This window comes from Belonocnema kinseyi, chromosome 2 (assembly GCF_010883055.1).
Source record: "Belonocnema kinseyi isolate 2016_QV_RU_SX_M_011 chromosome 2, B_treatae_v1, whole genome shotgun sequence".
Lineage (NCBI taxonomy): Eukaryota > Metazoa > Arthropoda > Insecta > Hymenoptera > Cynipidae > Belonocnema > Belonocnema kinseyi.
In genome coordinates, this window is record NC_046658.1 from 72,576,100 (window position 1) to 72,594,329 (window position 18,230).

The 18,230-nt window shown below is 33.5% G+C and overlaps 2 protein-coding genes across 2 annotated transcripts in view; both read right to left on the bottom strand.

Annotated features, from left to right (window-relative positions):
* LOC117167819 (regulating synaptic membrane exocytosis protein 2) overlaps positions 1 to 9,375 on the bottom strand; it is a 124,374-nt gene extending 114,999 nt beyond the window's left edge. The window contains exon 1 of the mRNA XM_033353022.1: positions 9,254 to 9,375. Coding sequence (XP_033208913.1) covers positions 9,254 to 9,363 — 110 coding nt within the window. The 5' untranslated portion in view covers positions 9,364 to 9,375. The remainder of the gene's footprint in view (positions 1 to 9,253) is intronic.
* Positions 9,376 to 11,999: 2,624 nt separating this feature from the next.
* Positions 12,000 to 18,230, bottom strand: part of LOC117182964 (exostosin-3) — a 39,592-nt gene continuing 33,361 nt past the window's right edge. The window contains exon 11 of the transcript XR_004468341.1: positions 12,000 to 14,132. The gene's annotated coding sequence lies outside the window, so the exon portion shown is untranslated. The remainder of the gene's footprint in view (positions 14,133 to 18,230) is intronic.

An 18,230-nucleotide genomic window follows, 5' to 3' on the forward strand; every position in this document is an offset into this window, starting at 1 on the left:
CTTCTACCATACATTCTATCAAATTGGAAGTATCTTTGTTTGACAGAAATCATTTTCTCCGCCAATTAAAAAGATACTTTATTGATTTAAAAATACATTTATGACTTTTCTGTATTATAAGGATGGAACAAATTTCTTATCAATTTTTTCAAATGTGGATTACAAATTCTTCAAAGTGATATATAACGGTCTATGCAATTATGATGAGTTTGTTACGATTCTGAAGTTGAAATAATTGAAATTTTAATTAGCACCTTATTCGAACTCATAAAACGATTTGGTTGAAGCAAAAAATGTTGTTTCAGCCACAGAATATGCTTATTATATGGATAACGAACCATTTGATTCGCTCAACACTTTTGGTAGATATAATATTTATGTGATGAAGCCAAAAAATTTTCTTAAGCGTTCATCCAGAAATTTTGTTTCAGAGACACTTTTTATAAATGCACGTATAGGGCCAATCCAAGGAACCAAAAATCAGTCAAATATTTTACCTTTTCTTACAATTTTTTTAAACACTGAGAAACAATAGAAGGTTGCAACGCGGAAATTCTGTGAAAAGTACAAAATTTTTCTATTTAATTTTTAAATAAGAGCCCTGGAAATTATGAGAGAACAGAGAGGTTCGGCAAGTCTGACGCTTTTAGTTGATCGAGGTTTTTATGTTGGGCTTCAACTTTGTTAAGTGACTTCGTTCGTATAGAAAGCTGTTTGCATATAGTGAACAGCCCTAATATTCCAACAGGCCTTCTGTCTGCATAATATCTTGAATAAACACTTTCTTGTAATTAAATCAAAATTTATTTTTTCCAACTATATGTGTGATTTACATTCATATCTGTATCATAAGAATTTCAATCTATAGTATTGTGCTTTTATCAAAGATCCGAATTATTTTACTCAATGCCAAATGTATTGGTTTATTTCAAGGTATATTTACAGGAGCTATTGTATTAATAATACGGAATTCTATAGAACCAGCACTTTTAAATCAACATTACTTTTTTCTCAGTTTACTTGTAGTCAATATATACTAAATATATCATAAATATTTAGACCTACAAATAAATACTGATTGCTTTGTTTGAGAAGCAAACCGAATAATGACTTTTCCTTCCAAGCTGCGCTGAAAAAGTCAATCGGGTCTTTCCAATAATATCCTAATTGGATATATTGCTTCCACCTCAACCTCGATCTTATAATTGGATAGATTTAATCAAACTCCTAGCTATGGCACCTAATTGTAAGTGTTTGCCTCACACTAAATCCCAAGGTACCAAAATTTGTTCTAAAAGTGGACCAAAGCGTTACACAATGTGCAAACAGTTGAGAACTACCTAATTATCACATTAAACATTACAGTTACATGTGCATCTTCCTACTTAGAACAGCATGACTAATTTTATGTCTGAATATCAATATATGATACAAAAATGTCTTCGCAAACTTTTCTATACATCTTCAAACTATTCAAAATGTATATAAATTTATGTAGTAATTTTTTATGAGAAGTTGTAGGGTCCAGAAGCTATGATCATGGTTCCTTAAAGCAACTAATCCCGACGCAACTGGAACGTGTACGTAATCCACTGCTGCTCCTTCTATCTTAGAAGGTGAGCAAGAACGGGAAATTTACGCAAGATAATTCGTAAAACACTGTTCCTTGGAGTCCGATCTCTTCGCCGCGGATGACCTTACGTGGCAGACGGTGCAGTTGGAGGTGAAGGTTTCATCTCTGGATACTTTTTTAAAGATACCAACCTTTTTACGATTTTAGGAGGAACAGCGTTCTCGGGCCAGATGCATTCATCCCAGAAGAACAGCCTTTTGTATCTGACTTGCGATCGTCTGAGCTTGATGCTGGCAAGCCGGAATTTTGTTGAGTTGGCTAAAAAATTAAGCTTTCATACCTCCAAGGCAGCCGATTATGAGAACCACAAGATGGACTTTTTGGCCTTGGTACAGCCTTCTCAGCTCGAAAAGAAGAGCCTGATATTCCGCCCGTTTTTCTTCCTCCTTTGCCGTGATAGTACCATCGGCTGGTGCCGAAAATTGAATCACGTAAATTATCTTGGTCTTTAGATCTTGGATGACAATATCAGTCTTTGTAGCACTGATACGTTGAGTGGCGGAAAACGAGAAATTCCAGTAGATCTTACACTGATAATAAGAGCCTCGATGGCTCAGTAGGTTAGACGCACGGACCTTACGTTAGAGGTCCCGGGTTCCATCCCTGAGCCGGTACCTCTGGAGATTCTTCTATATGCCTTTGCCGAGGTTCTGGTTCTTCGGGTACCACCTTAAGCTGTAGGTACCCCCATTGTGCACTTGACTGCAACCCAGTCCGTGAATGGTGGGGTAGAAACCAGGCTTTGCCCAACATGTCCAATTAGGTATGCTGCTATTATCAGATTCGTATGCCAGGACAGCCACGTGCAAACTATTAAAAAATTGTTTTCCTTAATCCAAATCTAACCAAAAATGCCTTATACATATTGTGCAGTAACCATCTTAAGCCTGAGACTTTGAAAATTATTATTATATTCATCTACTAATCACTTGCCACGTTTCGCGACCGTGTAACGAAGTACCAGGTCATGAATACCTGTGGGTGGAAGGGGGGCCAACATAATAATATATGTACGTAACTATACCCATGTCGCATTTTCCATCTAAACTGAATTTTCATCCAAAAAATGGAGCACTTGAAATTTTGACAAAGGAGAAACCGAATTTTACCTTGTGGCGCACAAATCAGTTCATGAAATATAAAAAGAAGTAGGTTTGACTTAACAAAGTAGATTTTTCTTAGCAAAGAGGAAAAATCATTCAGGAAGAGATAAGAGAACAGGTACAAAGGGCTTTTCAGTGGAGGCTCTATTCGAAAGGATTTAGATCCAGCATCTTCTATCTTGGAAGCGCTTGGAAGCGCTTGGAATCGCACCGTGACCTACACATACCGATCCCGTGACCCGTCAATTTCTAATGGCTTCTCATCGATCTCATGAACGCGGCTTGCATCGCAACGGCATTAAAAATTTCACTTCGCAAATTGAGTGACCCTGGCAAACCGTCACGGCGCGTCACTTTCAAACGTAGGTCTGCTTGTAGATTTATCTGTCACTGGGTTACCCACACTCACGTGTTATCCCATGCATCCGTATCAACAGCAAAGCTTCTCATAAAGTCTTTTTTCCTCGCTCTCGTATTAGTGGATTGAGCACCTCTATCAATCCGTTCCACTCTAGTAAGAACATCTTCTGGCAGTCTAATGTCGGATCTGGCCCAGATATGGCGTCGTCTAGACCATCTAGTCTTGACAGTCTGGTCTAGACCAGATCTGACATTAGTCAGCTTTCAAGAACATACGAATTTCTAATTTTCATTCAGCCAAATGCTTGTCACCATTTTTAGAAAATTGTCACGGTTAAATATATAAATATGTTGTTTACTGCCAAATTCATAAATATTTTTAACATAATCGACGCACTTCTCACTCAAGAAAATTTTTGCGCTCTTTTTGCACTTTCTGGCTCGATCAAAAGCAGATTTATCTGCAATACTGTACTATTGATTCACATTAATATACTATCGACTTCATGGCATAACGTTTGAGCTAAAAGAAATAATTATAGTTTTATTGGAAATTCATTTCATATAAAATTTTGAATGTTAAATTTAAATGTATAAAACCCTTTGCATGAAATAAATCTGTAACCTACCCAGATTTCTAAAATTATTATTCTTAGTTGGCGTATTTTAAATAATACTTCCGGTAGGGTCAACCGGGCCAAATGTGGATCAGCTCGTCTGCTTATTGATAAAATTGGTTTTCAATTCTTCGTGATATGGTAGCGCGAAAAATGATCTATGAAAGAGCTTTAAAAGATTTTGTGAGAAAAAAATCACTAAGTAGCGTTTGCGAAATCAGCAACCGAAGAAATCTTCAAAAATTTAGTTGCATCTTTTAATTCTCTTATAACTGAAAATTAATATGAAAAATATTCCAGAAGGGTAAAAAAAAGTTCTAGGACGAAAGCGTACGTACTCTGCTAACTTTTGAATAGTCACTTTTTCTGTCCGAAAGTTTTTATGTTGTTTTATGTGTTTTCATAGGTTGATTAAAAAATCAGTGTTTGAAAAATACAGTATGCTACGGGAAATTCTTGTTACTCAAAAAAATGCATGAGAAATAAATTCAACAGTAAATTCTAAATATAGCTTTCTTATTTGCCTATTTGCATGATTGCAGATAGTTGTTACCATCAGAATATAATTAATAACATTGGAATAAACACGAGAGCAATTTATAAAGGGCTGAGAAAGGTGAGGGGTGTGACAAATTGACCGCCACTTAATTAAAAATGTAACTAATTTCAAAAACATCAAAATATGTCCGAACGTTTATCCCAGCCACGCAGCTATAGCTAAAAGTACAAAATGTCCGTATGTCCACAGGCTGTCCCTCGAATTTTTATTTACATGATTAACATGATTAACCCTTTAACCTCAATAAGGGTGTGCAAGATTTCGTTCAATTGGATTATACTTTTCACGGATTCCTTTTTTTTCAATAAAGAACTAGGTTTCCTATAGCAGATTGCATTTTTCAAACATTTCAAACTCCTTGACAACACAACATTTTTCAAATTATTTTTTAATATTCTATTATGTCTAAACAATTATTTCTATTTGAATGAATCCAACGAAAATTTTCTAATATACTTTTATTAATAAATAAAAATATTGATAAGCAAGTACAGCTTTAAGAGGTCGGAGGTTAATATGAAACAAGCTTCGATTATTGTACCCTACTGAAAATTCCTATATAGCGTCCTATATTGGGTCCTATATAGGAACCTACATAGGATCATATATAGGATTCTACATAGGATCCTATATGTTTCACCTATAGGTGTCACCCATAGGAAATGACATCGGATCCTATATAGATGTCTATATAGGACACTCCCTAATAAGCAGAGAGCGAACGAGCGTAGTCTGAAGTTGCGCACGGAGCGTAGCCTCGACTCCCACGTTGCGGTTTTAAAGACTTTAAAAATTAGAAAGGTTTGAAATAGATGGTTTTGGATTTAAAAAAAAAAAATTTTAGTCGACAAAAGGGAATATAAATTAATTAATAATTGTTTAATTCAACTGTACTTTAAGTATTAAAAAGTAAATAGTAATTGATTTTACAAGACAATTCGGAATCCGCTCATAATTTAAGAATTTTCAGATTTAAACTCAAAAAATTTAACTGTTTAAATTTAAAAGTCTTATTAGTTAGACAAATGTAAACACCCGATTGAAACTTTATAAACTATTTTTAATTTTAAAATAACTTTAAAATAATATATTCGTAATTAAAGACTTTAATTAACTTTCAAATATTGTTTCAGTTTAAAATATTCCATTTTTAAACCATTTAATTTGAAAATTTTTGATTAAGAAAAATAATAATGATTTAATATTTAAAAATATCTGACTGTCCATTTAAAATCCGTAATTAAAAATCAAAAACACAAAACTAAACAAAAAAATAAACTTTAAATGTTGAAATTTTAATTACACTATTTAAAAAAATTTAATTTGTTTTAACGATTGTAAAGGGCTTTAAATTAATAAAACACATTTCCTTAAGACTCGTACGAAAATTGAAATTATTTTTTATTTTTTTTTTAATTAATTCAAGAGAATGTATTAAAAGATTTAGAAATATTTAAGAAACTATGAAAAATGAATGTGGAAAATTTTTAACCATTTTTTTAATTTTGCCTAATTTTTTAAAAAGATTTAGGAAAAATGGGAATCATTTTAAAAGAAATTAAGAAGTTCTTTAAAAGTTTCAAAAATAATTTAAAATTTGAAAAACGTAAAACAACATTCAGATTTTTCAAGATTTTGAAATAAAATTTTTTAGTGTTTTAAGAGTTTTTAAAGTATTTGAAATAAAAATAATTTAACTTTCAATTTAAGAAGTGAACTTACTCGAATTTTTTCTAAGGACAGTAAGTGTTAACTGGTCATTTATACATAACAATTCAACAATTTGAATAACAAATTAAATTTTTTTAAATAGTGTAATTAAAATTGTAACGTTCAAAGTTTATTTTTTTGTTTAGTTTTGTGTATTTCAATTGTAATTACGGATTTTAAATGAACAGTCAGATACGTCTAAATAATAATATATAATTGTTATTTTTCTTAATTAAAAAATTTCAAATTAAATGGTTTAAAAATTGAATATTTTAAACTGAAACAATAATTGAAATTTAATTAAAGCCTTTAATTACGAATATATTATTTTTAAGTTATTTTAAAATTAAAAACAGTTTATAATGTTTCAATCGGGTGTTTACATTTGTCAGACTAATAGGACTTTCAAATTTAAACTGTTTAATTTTAAATTTTAAATCTAGAAATTCTAAAATTATGAACTGATTCCGAATCGTCTTGTAAAATCAATTTTTATTTACTTTTTAATACTTAAAGTACAGTTCAAAAAAAAAATTATTAATTAATTTATATTCACATTTGATCGAATAAAAATGTTTTTTATCCTAAACCATCTATTTCAAACATTTTTAATTTTTTAAGTCTTTAAAACTGCTTTTTAAAAGTCTTTAAATAAAATTGTACGCTTAAAAACTATATAGAACATTTTTAAAATGAAACATTTTCGAATTACGCATTCTAAACTGAATGATATCATAATTGAAATATATAACAATTTAGCTCATTATTTAAAACACGATTAAAATCAAAGTTGGATAGATTAATTTTCTAAAAATTTGTAAAATTCCCGGTCAAAAAATAAATTCACTGTCATTTCCCAATTTACAGGTCCAGCGGCCACCCGTTTTTTGCATTGATGACAACGTATAATTTTTCGCTCTATTTTCTTTTCATTCTACTCTGTGCTGTCTGCTCATCACAACCACAGACATTCAAATGTTCGCGCGACGAGGGAGCCGAGGTACCTAATGGTACCTCATGTTTCCTAATGGTACGTACGTCTGGAGGACCAAAAAAACTTCTGCGCAACCGTAGGTGCCATAGAATACTACTGCGTAACAGGATTTGGTCCCATAAAAGAAAATATACAGAATCCTACATAGGATCCTGTACAGGAACCCATATAGGATCCTTTATAGGATCCTTTATCTTTTCCTATAAGCGGCACCTATAGGCGAAACATATACGTTCCTATGTAGGATCCTATATAGGTTCCTGTACAGGAACCTATATTGGAATTTTCAGTATGGTACAATTGGTTAAGTGACATCTTTGCTGGATTTTTTAAATATATCAGATAAAATTAACTCAAATATTAAAAATATTAAAAAGTTTTTACATTGGTAATAGGGTCTATTGATGTCAACGTAGAATCTTCATAAGAAAATTATACAATTATTTTCAGCTTGGCTGACCTACACGTGAATGTGGCTCTTATTTTTGTCTTGAGAGACATGGCAGATCTGCAGTATTCAGTAAGTGGAAACATCCACTCATAGTCAGACAAATCGAAAATCACGTAGTAGATGTCACTCATATTCTAGATTCCAACTCCAACCATTGTAAAATCTTATTTTTAATAATTTTTCTTCGATTAGTAACTATTGAATAGCTTTTATTTGAATATGCTGATTGTATTAGAGTAGAATAATCAATTTTTCTGGGAGTATCGTTTAGCATACACCTTATGCATACACATTATGTCGGCCCTCGAAATCAAACATATTCATTATTAAAGTAGAGGATGAATCAAAAGCGAAAACTAGTAGAAGATTGAGATTATGAATAAAACATAACACAATCCTAAGTTAGCCGCCGAAAAATGTGTGTTTAAAATTCTAACTTATTTTCAATCAAACCAAACGACATTCCCGAAGTAAGATTTTTTCTATTATATTCTTTAAACATAGAAAGCCGAGTAATATCTCGAAAATAGGGCAACACTCTTAAGTTTCTTTGAAAAGAAAGTGCAATCTCTATCATTCTGAATCAGCGATAAGTACATCACTGCATATATACGCTCTGTATATACGTACGCTGATTGCAATCAACCCAAATCTGTAAATGATCATTTTTATTATCACTTTCATGCCAAAATTTCGTATTGTCCTTCTCTATAAGAAAATTAATTTAAAATAATAAAATTGAATGCTAACAAATCAAGCCAACTTCAGAATATTCGCCCTTGTGCCGCAGTCTACAAAACGTGTTTTCGTTTAGAGAACTGTATATGTGGAATATGCGTAGCAAGCATTACCACTACGTTTTAATTTGAGCTTGTTGATTCGCCTTTATACGCATGATTAACGGGGCACATCAGTGAATAATATATGGACCTTCTCAGTAGGTAACAATGTTTTGAGAAAAAAATAACTTCTAGCTATAAGGTTTCAAATTAAATATTTAATGAAGTACCAGCAATAACTAAAGTGAAATTTCTGAAAAACATCCGTGCCGAACAGTCACTACTTCAGTTTGACCTTTACTTCATCATACGGATAAAATCATTATGTTATGTTAATTGATTGAAAATTTAGTTATATTATACATGCCCATGATAGCTACATTTCGCTGATGATATAAATAGAAGCAGAAAGTATATAACCGGGGTTCCAAGTTGAGGAGGTAAAGTTAGACTCAGTAATATCATTTATCAAACTTTTATGGATTTGAAGGTGGATTCTGATGATTTTTCGGGGGGGGAAATACTTTTAAAACCTTAAATATTATTATATATGATATAAATATTAACTCTTAATATAGCTTTTTAATTCACAAGGAATGAAGATACTAACCTGTTGAATTAAAAACAACAATAAGTCAGGAATTATCACTATGATTCACTATTATTCTAAGTAGAAATAAAAGTATTGAAAACATCTGAAAAACATGTATCAATTGTTTAAAATATTTTCATAACATTTCCTTGACAATTAGTGGGGTTGTAAATTTAATTTTTAGGAATCCTAAATAGATCCCTTCTGGAAAATAACTATTGACCGACAGGTGCTAACTGCATCTGAATATAAAAACATACCCTTAAAACCATTATCATATTACTACGTAATTGAAATCCGTTTCAACACTTTTTAGGATATATAAATGCAACATTATTACTATTAGAATCTGGTCAATTATCAAGAGTTTACCCGACTGATCATTGTCAGTGTCACTGTACCCGATACCAATCTGTCCTTAGAACAGTTAACGTAGAGAAAAAAGGACTACTGACCTCATGATCTCATTCTGATGCTCTTCTTCCTGCTTCTGTCGCAGCATGACATCCTCGATGATTCGCCTCTCCTCGGGGGTGAGATAAGATATATCCGGAAGGTCCGCCATCACGACCTCGACAGCAGAATTTGCGGGAGACCGGCTGCTTCCGGTTTTCCGGCGTGTGAAAGGCCGGCGCACCACAACTGCCACCGATGACTTCGGTGGTGGATCACCGCGGCGTCTAGATCCTCCAAACGATTTCGATTTCCAAAATTAACTGTCTCTTTTACTCGTTCTAGCTCCACAACATCTACCACTACAAAATCTTGTTCCGATCGAGTCATCCGCCACCAAGTAATCGCACACCGCAGCAGGGGTGGTTCGAATGCGCACACGGGGTAAGGTTAGGTTGACCCGACGATGTCACCTTTTTCGCACGAACGCGCGAGATGCTCCTCGTCGGTTTCACAAGCTTCTTCAGAAAGTCACCGGTGATCGTAGTCACCAAACATGACCTGAACCTTATCACCTTGCGAAGCGCCAGTACACTGTCTTTATTGAGTGTAGCATTTACTCCAGGGGAACCCGCGACCGTCGAACCGGTCCGGGACACTTGCGGAGCCTCGCAATTGAGATAAGAGACAGTCTTCGTTGTTTCAACATCACTCGCTGCACCTATATGACAAGTCATGATCACAAAATATAGTGAGGCTTTCGCATTCTCTCTTCCTTAGTCTTCCCCAAGTGCCTTTAAGTGTCTTGTGGACTCCAATCTTGTGTTTCAGAATTTCTCATTTCAACTCTCTGCCTATTCAATCACTTATGTACTATCTACTCCTACATACATCCACAATTAGCTATTCGACGAGTTCCGAGATGCCTTCACGTCCTCCCCCTCTTGAGTCATTTCTTCAATCACACACAGCTCCATTCCAAATTCACTCCCGGACTTAGAAAACTACCCCAAAAAGTTGATCAGAAGGGGAAAAAAGACCCTGCATATTGTTCCAGACTTTCCTTCGGTTTATGTAAGGCAGTAGGTCGTTCGATTCCTCAATGGACTAACCTTTGCTTGCGCGACTGGTATTTGCTGCATTTCGGGCAAACCCCTCGAATGGAAACCCACCCCGATTACATGGAAATTCTTCGCCAACAAGTCGATTTCTCACAAGTACCTCGATTCTGCTTCGAGTGACCCTCTGTATTCCTTGACGTGCAAGACTCGCGACTGACTATTCTTGAAATTTTCGCAAAGCGAGTTCGAAAAGACATTTGCTCCACACCATTATCAGCGCTTTTTATGTACCCGACCACTTCGGCCGACAGGAATCGCTAATACGCACTCTCGTGTTCGCCTTCTTGCTTCTCCCTTTCTTTTCTCCCTAGATCAACCCCGCACTGTTTTCTCTCCCCATTCACTTGAAACGAGTCACTCTGTCCCTCTTGCTTCCGCCCATTTCGATACAGTACACCCCCGACCTATCTTGTGTCCCCACCCCTCTAAAGAAACTTGGACTTGAACCAAATAACGCACACGGTATTATTTGTTTCTAGGCGCGAGGCAAAGTTACGATGATACGAGCATGGAAAAAAGGGATCTTTCTTGATGAGTTTTCCACCGAAACTCAGTCGCTCGCGCGACAGCCGGGAGGCTTTTACCGGGACACAGTGATATAAAAAGGTCCGGAAACTTCAGGGGTGGAGGAATAGCGTGGATGTCTCGTGTCTTGAAGCTTATCATAGTTCACATATTGGCCACGAACACGGGCGTTGTAATCGGAGAGTAAGAGCTTACGGGCGGTAGCGGGTCGGCAGCGGAAAGGGGCACAAAGAGTAGAAGCTTCAAAACGCGAGACACCCCCGCCAGTAGGAGATTCTGGACCTGTTTATACGATCGTGTACCGGGGCCACCATATTACTTGTGTGCGACTGAGGTTGCGCAAACGGACACAGTCTACCCAGATGTGCACGAACTCCAATTTCGTGGGTGGTGAACGGGGGTCTGCGAAACAGGGGCGGCTTGTAGACACGATATTTATAGTCAGAAACAACATTTCTTGGGACACCCATGAATAATTGTCAAATTATCATACAAATTATAGCCTGAAAATCATCATGAGAATTCCAACATGCATCCAGAGGAACTTTTGATAAATATGAAAGGCAAAAGATGTTCTATACTTAAATTGAAGGTGTAATTTTGTGTGGCGTTTTGACTCATCGATTCACCCCGGATATCAACGCAATGTGCGTGGGGTCTCTCGATCAGAGGCGAAAGGAAAGGCCGGCCAATGATTCAAGAATATAATCGTCAATGACGACATATTTTTTTGGAATTGTCAATTTTTACGAAAAATTACTGATGTTTTTTTGCATCCATATTTTTCAGATGAAAATCAAGACAGCCTTGAGTAGTTCATTCATGCAGGTTTAATAAATAATGGGGTGCGGTGTAAATTCGAACCAATGAGGGCAGCAGGATACGTTTACGTCATGGGAAAACTCGTATTGATCCATTTTCGACGATATCAGGACGTTGCAACGCGGCGCGGCGCTACAGTTTGCTACAGTTGCTTATTGCCTTAACACGCAAACTCGGACAATACGCTATATCCTGAGCGCCTTTTTCAAAAGTCTAAGGAATGCAATATTAAAAAACGGTCATTAAAATTATTTTTCCTTATTTAAACAATATAATGAAGTGAGCAATAAACATCGGGTATTAAATAATAATCAAATTTTATTACTCTTCCGTCTTCTCTACTAAAGTCACAGTATTTTCCAATTTGATACACTCGCATATTTACATCTTAAAAAGTCTTATTACAGATAATTTTAGAACAGCATTGTCCTATTTATCTTGATATATGACTATTTTTCTAACTGTCATATGGATTCTTTTAGTCACTTCAATTAGTATTCAAACTTCATTGTAGAGTCATTAAAAAAGTAGATTCCTATTTTCATTTAATTAAAATTAACAACTATATTTTTATTAGTCCCTAAACGATCATATATTGGGAAAAAAACAAAGTCAGAAGAATAACTTATATACACCTATTTTTATGAAATCTAGGAAAATCGTCGAGAATTTATCTGTTTTTAAAATACATACTTTTTTAACAACTCTTTACAAATATACTGCTTATCGTGTTCAACTCTTCAAGCAAATCATTTAAGCATTATTCCATTTTTGAATATGTAAGCTTTGCAAAAATTACTTTAAAAAGATTCACATTTTGTGCATTTAGCGCAGTTTACAGTATTAAAAAAAGAATTATACCTACAAGAATAATCCAAGCATACAAACATAAATCAAATATATATGGCAATACTTTGTAATAGCTTGAGTTAATCTTTGCAAATATTTAAACTTAAAAATATAAAATGGAATAAATGTATTGGCACAGTATTAATTTCTTAATTTAAACAAGTTTCCTAAAAGAGTTTGTTGTCCTATATACTACTAATATACACTGTTAGAAATTTCTGTCTTAATTTTACGAAACACGTTCCGAAATGCATGCTGTTACAAAAATGTTTCGTAAAATTACGTTAAATTTCGGAAAATTCTGTTACAAGTTTCTTAAATGTACAATACGAAAATTCCGTTACAAATTTCGTAATTTCATGAAAAATGTCAGGAAATTCAATTACAAGTCTCGTAAATTTAAAATATGGTTACGTAAAAGTATAGGAAATTTGATCAGATTTCTAAAAGTTATATATATATATATATATGCTGCAAAAAACGCAGTTTATAAATTTTCCAAGTACACCAAACTATCGCTTTCAGTCAAGTGTCGGGGGTTGCCTTCAAATAGCCTTGGACCAAAGATATTAGAAACTATCTTTGCTTGGACTGATTTCGCGGGGATCCAAACGTAAACAGGGAGGACCACCTAACTCGTTTTCAATTGAAATATATATAAAGTCGCAACCGCTTTCGCCCTGTTCACCTGAGAAACTGCGGGAGCCAGCAGTAATAGGAAGGCCGAGAACGGGGTGACCAAAAGCGAGAGTTTGGTGTAAATGAATAGCTTATGTACAATAAGAAACAAAATTATGTACACTTGAATTACGTCGCATAATATAATAATCGAATCCATTTCAAATCCGGGTAAGTAGATACATTTCCAGTCGTAGAAACTGTTAAAGATCAAATATGTTCTTTTCAGAGGAAATTGAGCATAGCGTAGTTTTTCGATTAGAGAACAAAAATGTCTTCGAAGCTAAGACTATTTCGATTTTGAAGTTTGCATTTTTTAATAACAAATTGTTCTTTAACCCCTATAACTTTTGTCCTAATGATGATATAAGATATTTGCATCGAAGCAATGGACGCGCATGCACTTTTTAGAATGAAGTAACTTTGCATGAAGGAAAAATAAAAATATTCTTAAGAACTCTTTTAAAACAATTATAGGCTGAAAACCACCATACGGGATTCAAAATTGGTTGGAAAAGTGCAAGAAAGTTCTAAATATTTGTTTCGGGCAGTTGTTAAAAAAGTAGCATTTGATACACGAACACATAGGCGTTTTTTATTCATGTGATTCCTTATTTTGCGCAATTGTATTACAAACAGGTATTGTGACACAAGTGCACACAAAATTCCATATGGTGGCTTTCAGACAAAATGCATAATTTTTTTGCAAAATAAGTCGGAACTATATACACGAAATTTGTTTATGCCTCTAGATCTACGAGTTAGGAACTACTTGTTAAACATTTTTTTTAATCTCTCTTCCCGAAAAACCTGTTAACTCCGGAACTTATTTAATTTCGCCGCTCTCTCACTCAATGTATCTCTCTCTCTCTCTCTCTCTCTCTCTCTCTCTATCCTTCTCTTCTCTCCCTATCACCAGCCATCTGTGATAAATTCTGGATCCACCCTGAACAAATATTTAAAGTGATTCTAAAATAATTGAAAAACTTTGTGCATAATTCTGCAGGTACGCGAAATTCCTTATCTCTAAACTGCGCATTAGGGTCGCTCAAAAACGCTTTTTTTCTTTAGAGGGCAACGATCCCCCCAATTTCATTCGAAATCCGAAAAAAGAAATTCCCTAATATTTTATTTTTTGATTTTAACAGGTGCCAGTTTTGAGTTGAAGTTTCCCATGTAAAATGCATGGAGAAAAATCACTTTTTTGAGTTTTTGGAACAATTTTCTAGGGTTTGATGAAATGTGACAGGAAAGTATGGGGGCCTGTTGAGAATTATTCAACAAAGAATTTTATGTATCAGACATATGGGCTTGACATCTCTAACACACCCTCACGAGTACCTGAAAACTACCCTTAAAACAAAAACGGTCAACTCTTCATGAAATCGACCTTTTGAGCACTGTATTATAGTATTTTTTACTTAAAATTATTACTGTTGGTCTAGTGAAATATTTATTATCATTGGTTAATTAATTAATAATTATTGAAAAAAATTAAATTTGTTTAATTTTTTTTTGAAAATTTGCCCCCCTCCACCCCTTTTAAATTATTACTATTAGTCTAGTGGACTATTTAATAACATTGGTTTATTGATTTGCAATTGCTTAAGCAGATGTAATTTGTTTGAATAATTTTTGTTTGAATATTCATTTTTTCTCTAAAGATGACCACAATTGGTCTAGTGGAATATTTATTACCATTAGTTCATTCATTTACAATTATTTAAACAAATGAGATTGGTATAAATAATTTCGTTTCGAATTTTTTAAAAATAAAAATTAGTACTGTGGGTCTACTGGATTATTTATCAGTAAAAATTAATGTGTTATTAATAATTAATTTAATAATAATTCATTTATCAGTTATATTTTAGTCATAATTTTTATTTAAAAATTTTGTTTTAAACAATATTGTTAATTGTTATTAAAAAATATTTAAACAAATTCCATTTATTTAAACACGTATAAATTAATGAATTCTTCTTAATAAATATTCCACTAGACCAATAGTAATAATTTTTATGGAAAAAAAGAATTTTCGACAAAAATTCTTTAAACGAATTCCATTTGTGTAAATAATTAAAAATTAATTAACCAATGATAATAAATATTCCTCTAGACCAATATTAATAATTTTAAGTAAAAAAAGACGAGAATACATTGTTCGAAAGGTCGATTTCATGAAGAATTGACATTTTTTGTTTTAAGGGTAGTTTTCAGGTACTAGTGGGAATGTGTTAGGGGTGTCAAACCCATGTGTCTGATAGATGAAATTCTTCGTTGGATAATTCTCTACAGGCCCCCATACTTTTCCGTCACATTTTTTCAAACCCTAAAAAATTATTCTAAAAACTCAATAAAGTGATTTTTCCCCATGCATTTTATATGGGAATCTTCAAGTCAAAACCGGTAACTGTTAAAATAAAGAAATAAAAAAATAAAACATTAGGGAATTTCTTTTTTCGGATTTGGAATAAAATGGGGGGGGGTCGCTGCCCTCTAGCATGCAAAAAAATTCTTTCATGCATTTTTGGACCACCCTACTGCGCATACGCAACTTTACGCACGATATGCAAAATTACTATATTTCAAAGTGCGCATGCAGCAATATTATTGTCGCATAGTCGGTCGCATGAAAGAGGCATGGAAAGGCATGGAGGCGTTAATGAAAGAGGCATGGAAAAACCTTCTTTCGAAGTCGGTGTAACAGAAATAAAGTTTTAAAGCAATAATCAAAATGAGTTTCTGTGAAAATCGGTTTTCCACGGATTTTTTACGGACTTGAAAAGAAAACAATAAACTATGCGATCAGCCAAAGTTACAGAGGTTTAAGGAACAAATTTGTGTGCTTTTTTTAAGAAACTACAAAATTCAAATGCTCATAACTTTACAAATAATTTTTTTCCTCGAATTTAAAAAATACATCTACACTAAGTTCCTCTAATAACAAAAACACACAACTAAAAGGACGCGATTCTGAGAGTTATTCAATCATAAATACGTAAAATAAAAACACAAATTCAAAAATATTTAACTTGCAAAAAGGAGATGTCCCAATTTAGATGTAATCATTGCTATTCAAGAAAGATTAATAAATATTACATTGCTTTAAAGGTATCCTATATTTTATTAATCAAATATAGGTTATTAAAAATACGATATTCGTTTCGAATGTACGAACTTGAGATTTTTTATTTCATTCATTTATTTTTTATTAAAATACTTTTTTAACGTTTTTGTTTAAGTAATGGCTGACTATGAAGCCAATATTTTATTTTCACGTCGTTAAGACTGATACCATTTAAAATTGAAGAAAGAAAATGTCTCATTTAAAAAAAAATTAAATTAAAAATACTTTTAAAAATTGATTTCATTAGTTTATAGCCACTTAAAATTCGGAATGATTCGTCAGCTATAAAAATGACGCAGCTCATTTTTTTAAGCATTTAGACAAAAAAAAATTTCTGGGGCTTAAAGCCTATATTAAATTACTAACTATCGTACGTCTCTAAAACAATGTATGATTTATTAGCCAAGATCATCTAGCTACAGAGTGACCACTGCCTTACAGTGGCGCCGGAACGACATTAGGGGGGGGGGGGGGGGGGGCAAACTCTCTCTCTCTCTATCGTACATGGCAGACATAGGTACATTCAGATTTTTGTGGGACAAAACCCATTGATCCCCCCCCAGTTGGGGCCAGCTGACCTCGTGCCCCCCCCCCTGCCTGTTCTGGCGCCACTGTCTCCTTATGATCTAAAAGATTCATAAAATTATTGATAATTTGTAATTACAGTCAATCTTTCAATTTTATTCTTACGAACTCAACTACAAATTTATTATAAAATATTATTTGCATTTTATTTTGAAAATCTTCGGATTGAGCGAAAATAATTAGTAATTAAGTGTTTTTAGTTCCAATACTCTTTCCACCAAAATGCCTACGACTTGCGATTTCTCACAGCTAAACAAAGTTTTTCATACGTTTCACTGATGTTAGTAAAAATATATGAATTATTAACGGAAATCGATACTGATTTTCATCGTGGGTATCATAGCATCGCTATATATAAGAAACAATGTGAAATTTAGAATAAATTAGGGCTTTTATCTATGTGTAGTATTTTTCGTAAGATATATAATCGACATAATATAATCGTTTTTGATACGAAGCGATATAATTAGATTCTAATGCCAAATATATAACAGTTATGGCATCAATACACTCTTTGCTGAATTATCACATAATCCTTACATTTATTTCACATTTTTATATCCTATACATTTCTTACAATGACAATGAGCAAAGGTATGAAAACTGTATTTCTTTCCCCTTCAGCAATCGCAAGTCGTGGACATGTTTTTAAAACAAGTAATGGAACTAAAAGAGCCTTTAATAAGGAACATAAATCGATGCAATAATGAACTAAAATTAAAAATCATTGATACGCAATTACAAATAAAATATTTTTTTAAGATTTTCAAAATAGCCCAAAAGATTGCTATTTTGAAGTCTGGTTAAACGAGGTTACGACTAGAGGAGACCGAGGAGAAACGGGACACCGTGGAAAGATGGGACACCCGTATTTCTCTTAATTTATTTGGCTTTCAGAACTGTTCTTTTCAGGAATAGGCAGAAGAACTAATACGCTAGTTCGCGAAAAAGAAAACAAAGAAAAATCTATTATTTTAAGGTAACTTTAAATTTAAAAAATTAAGGAAAATTTCATGTTTTTTATAACGCTTATTGTAAAAATTAATAATTGAATTTTATTTTTATAAGTGAGTTTTGTGAATTTTTTGATGACAAAAGTTCAATATTTAGATATAAATAAAAATCACAACTTGGGGCGGACTGGGACATGCACTAGGGCGAGACGGTACACGACTTATCTGGCTGTCATAACCTTTTTTTCAGAAATTCAAAGATCAAGTCCTATATACTTATACGAGGGTAGTTCAATAAGTCCTTAGAATGACCAACAGATGGCGCGCGAATCGCTCCAAATCATCTGTTTTCAGTCAGCACCACTCCCGACTAGAT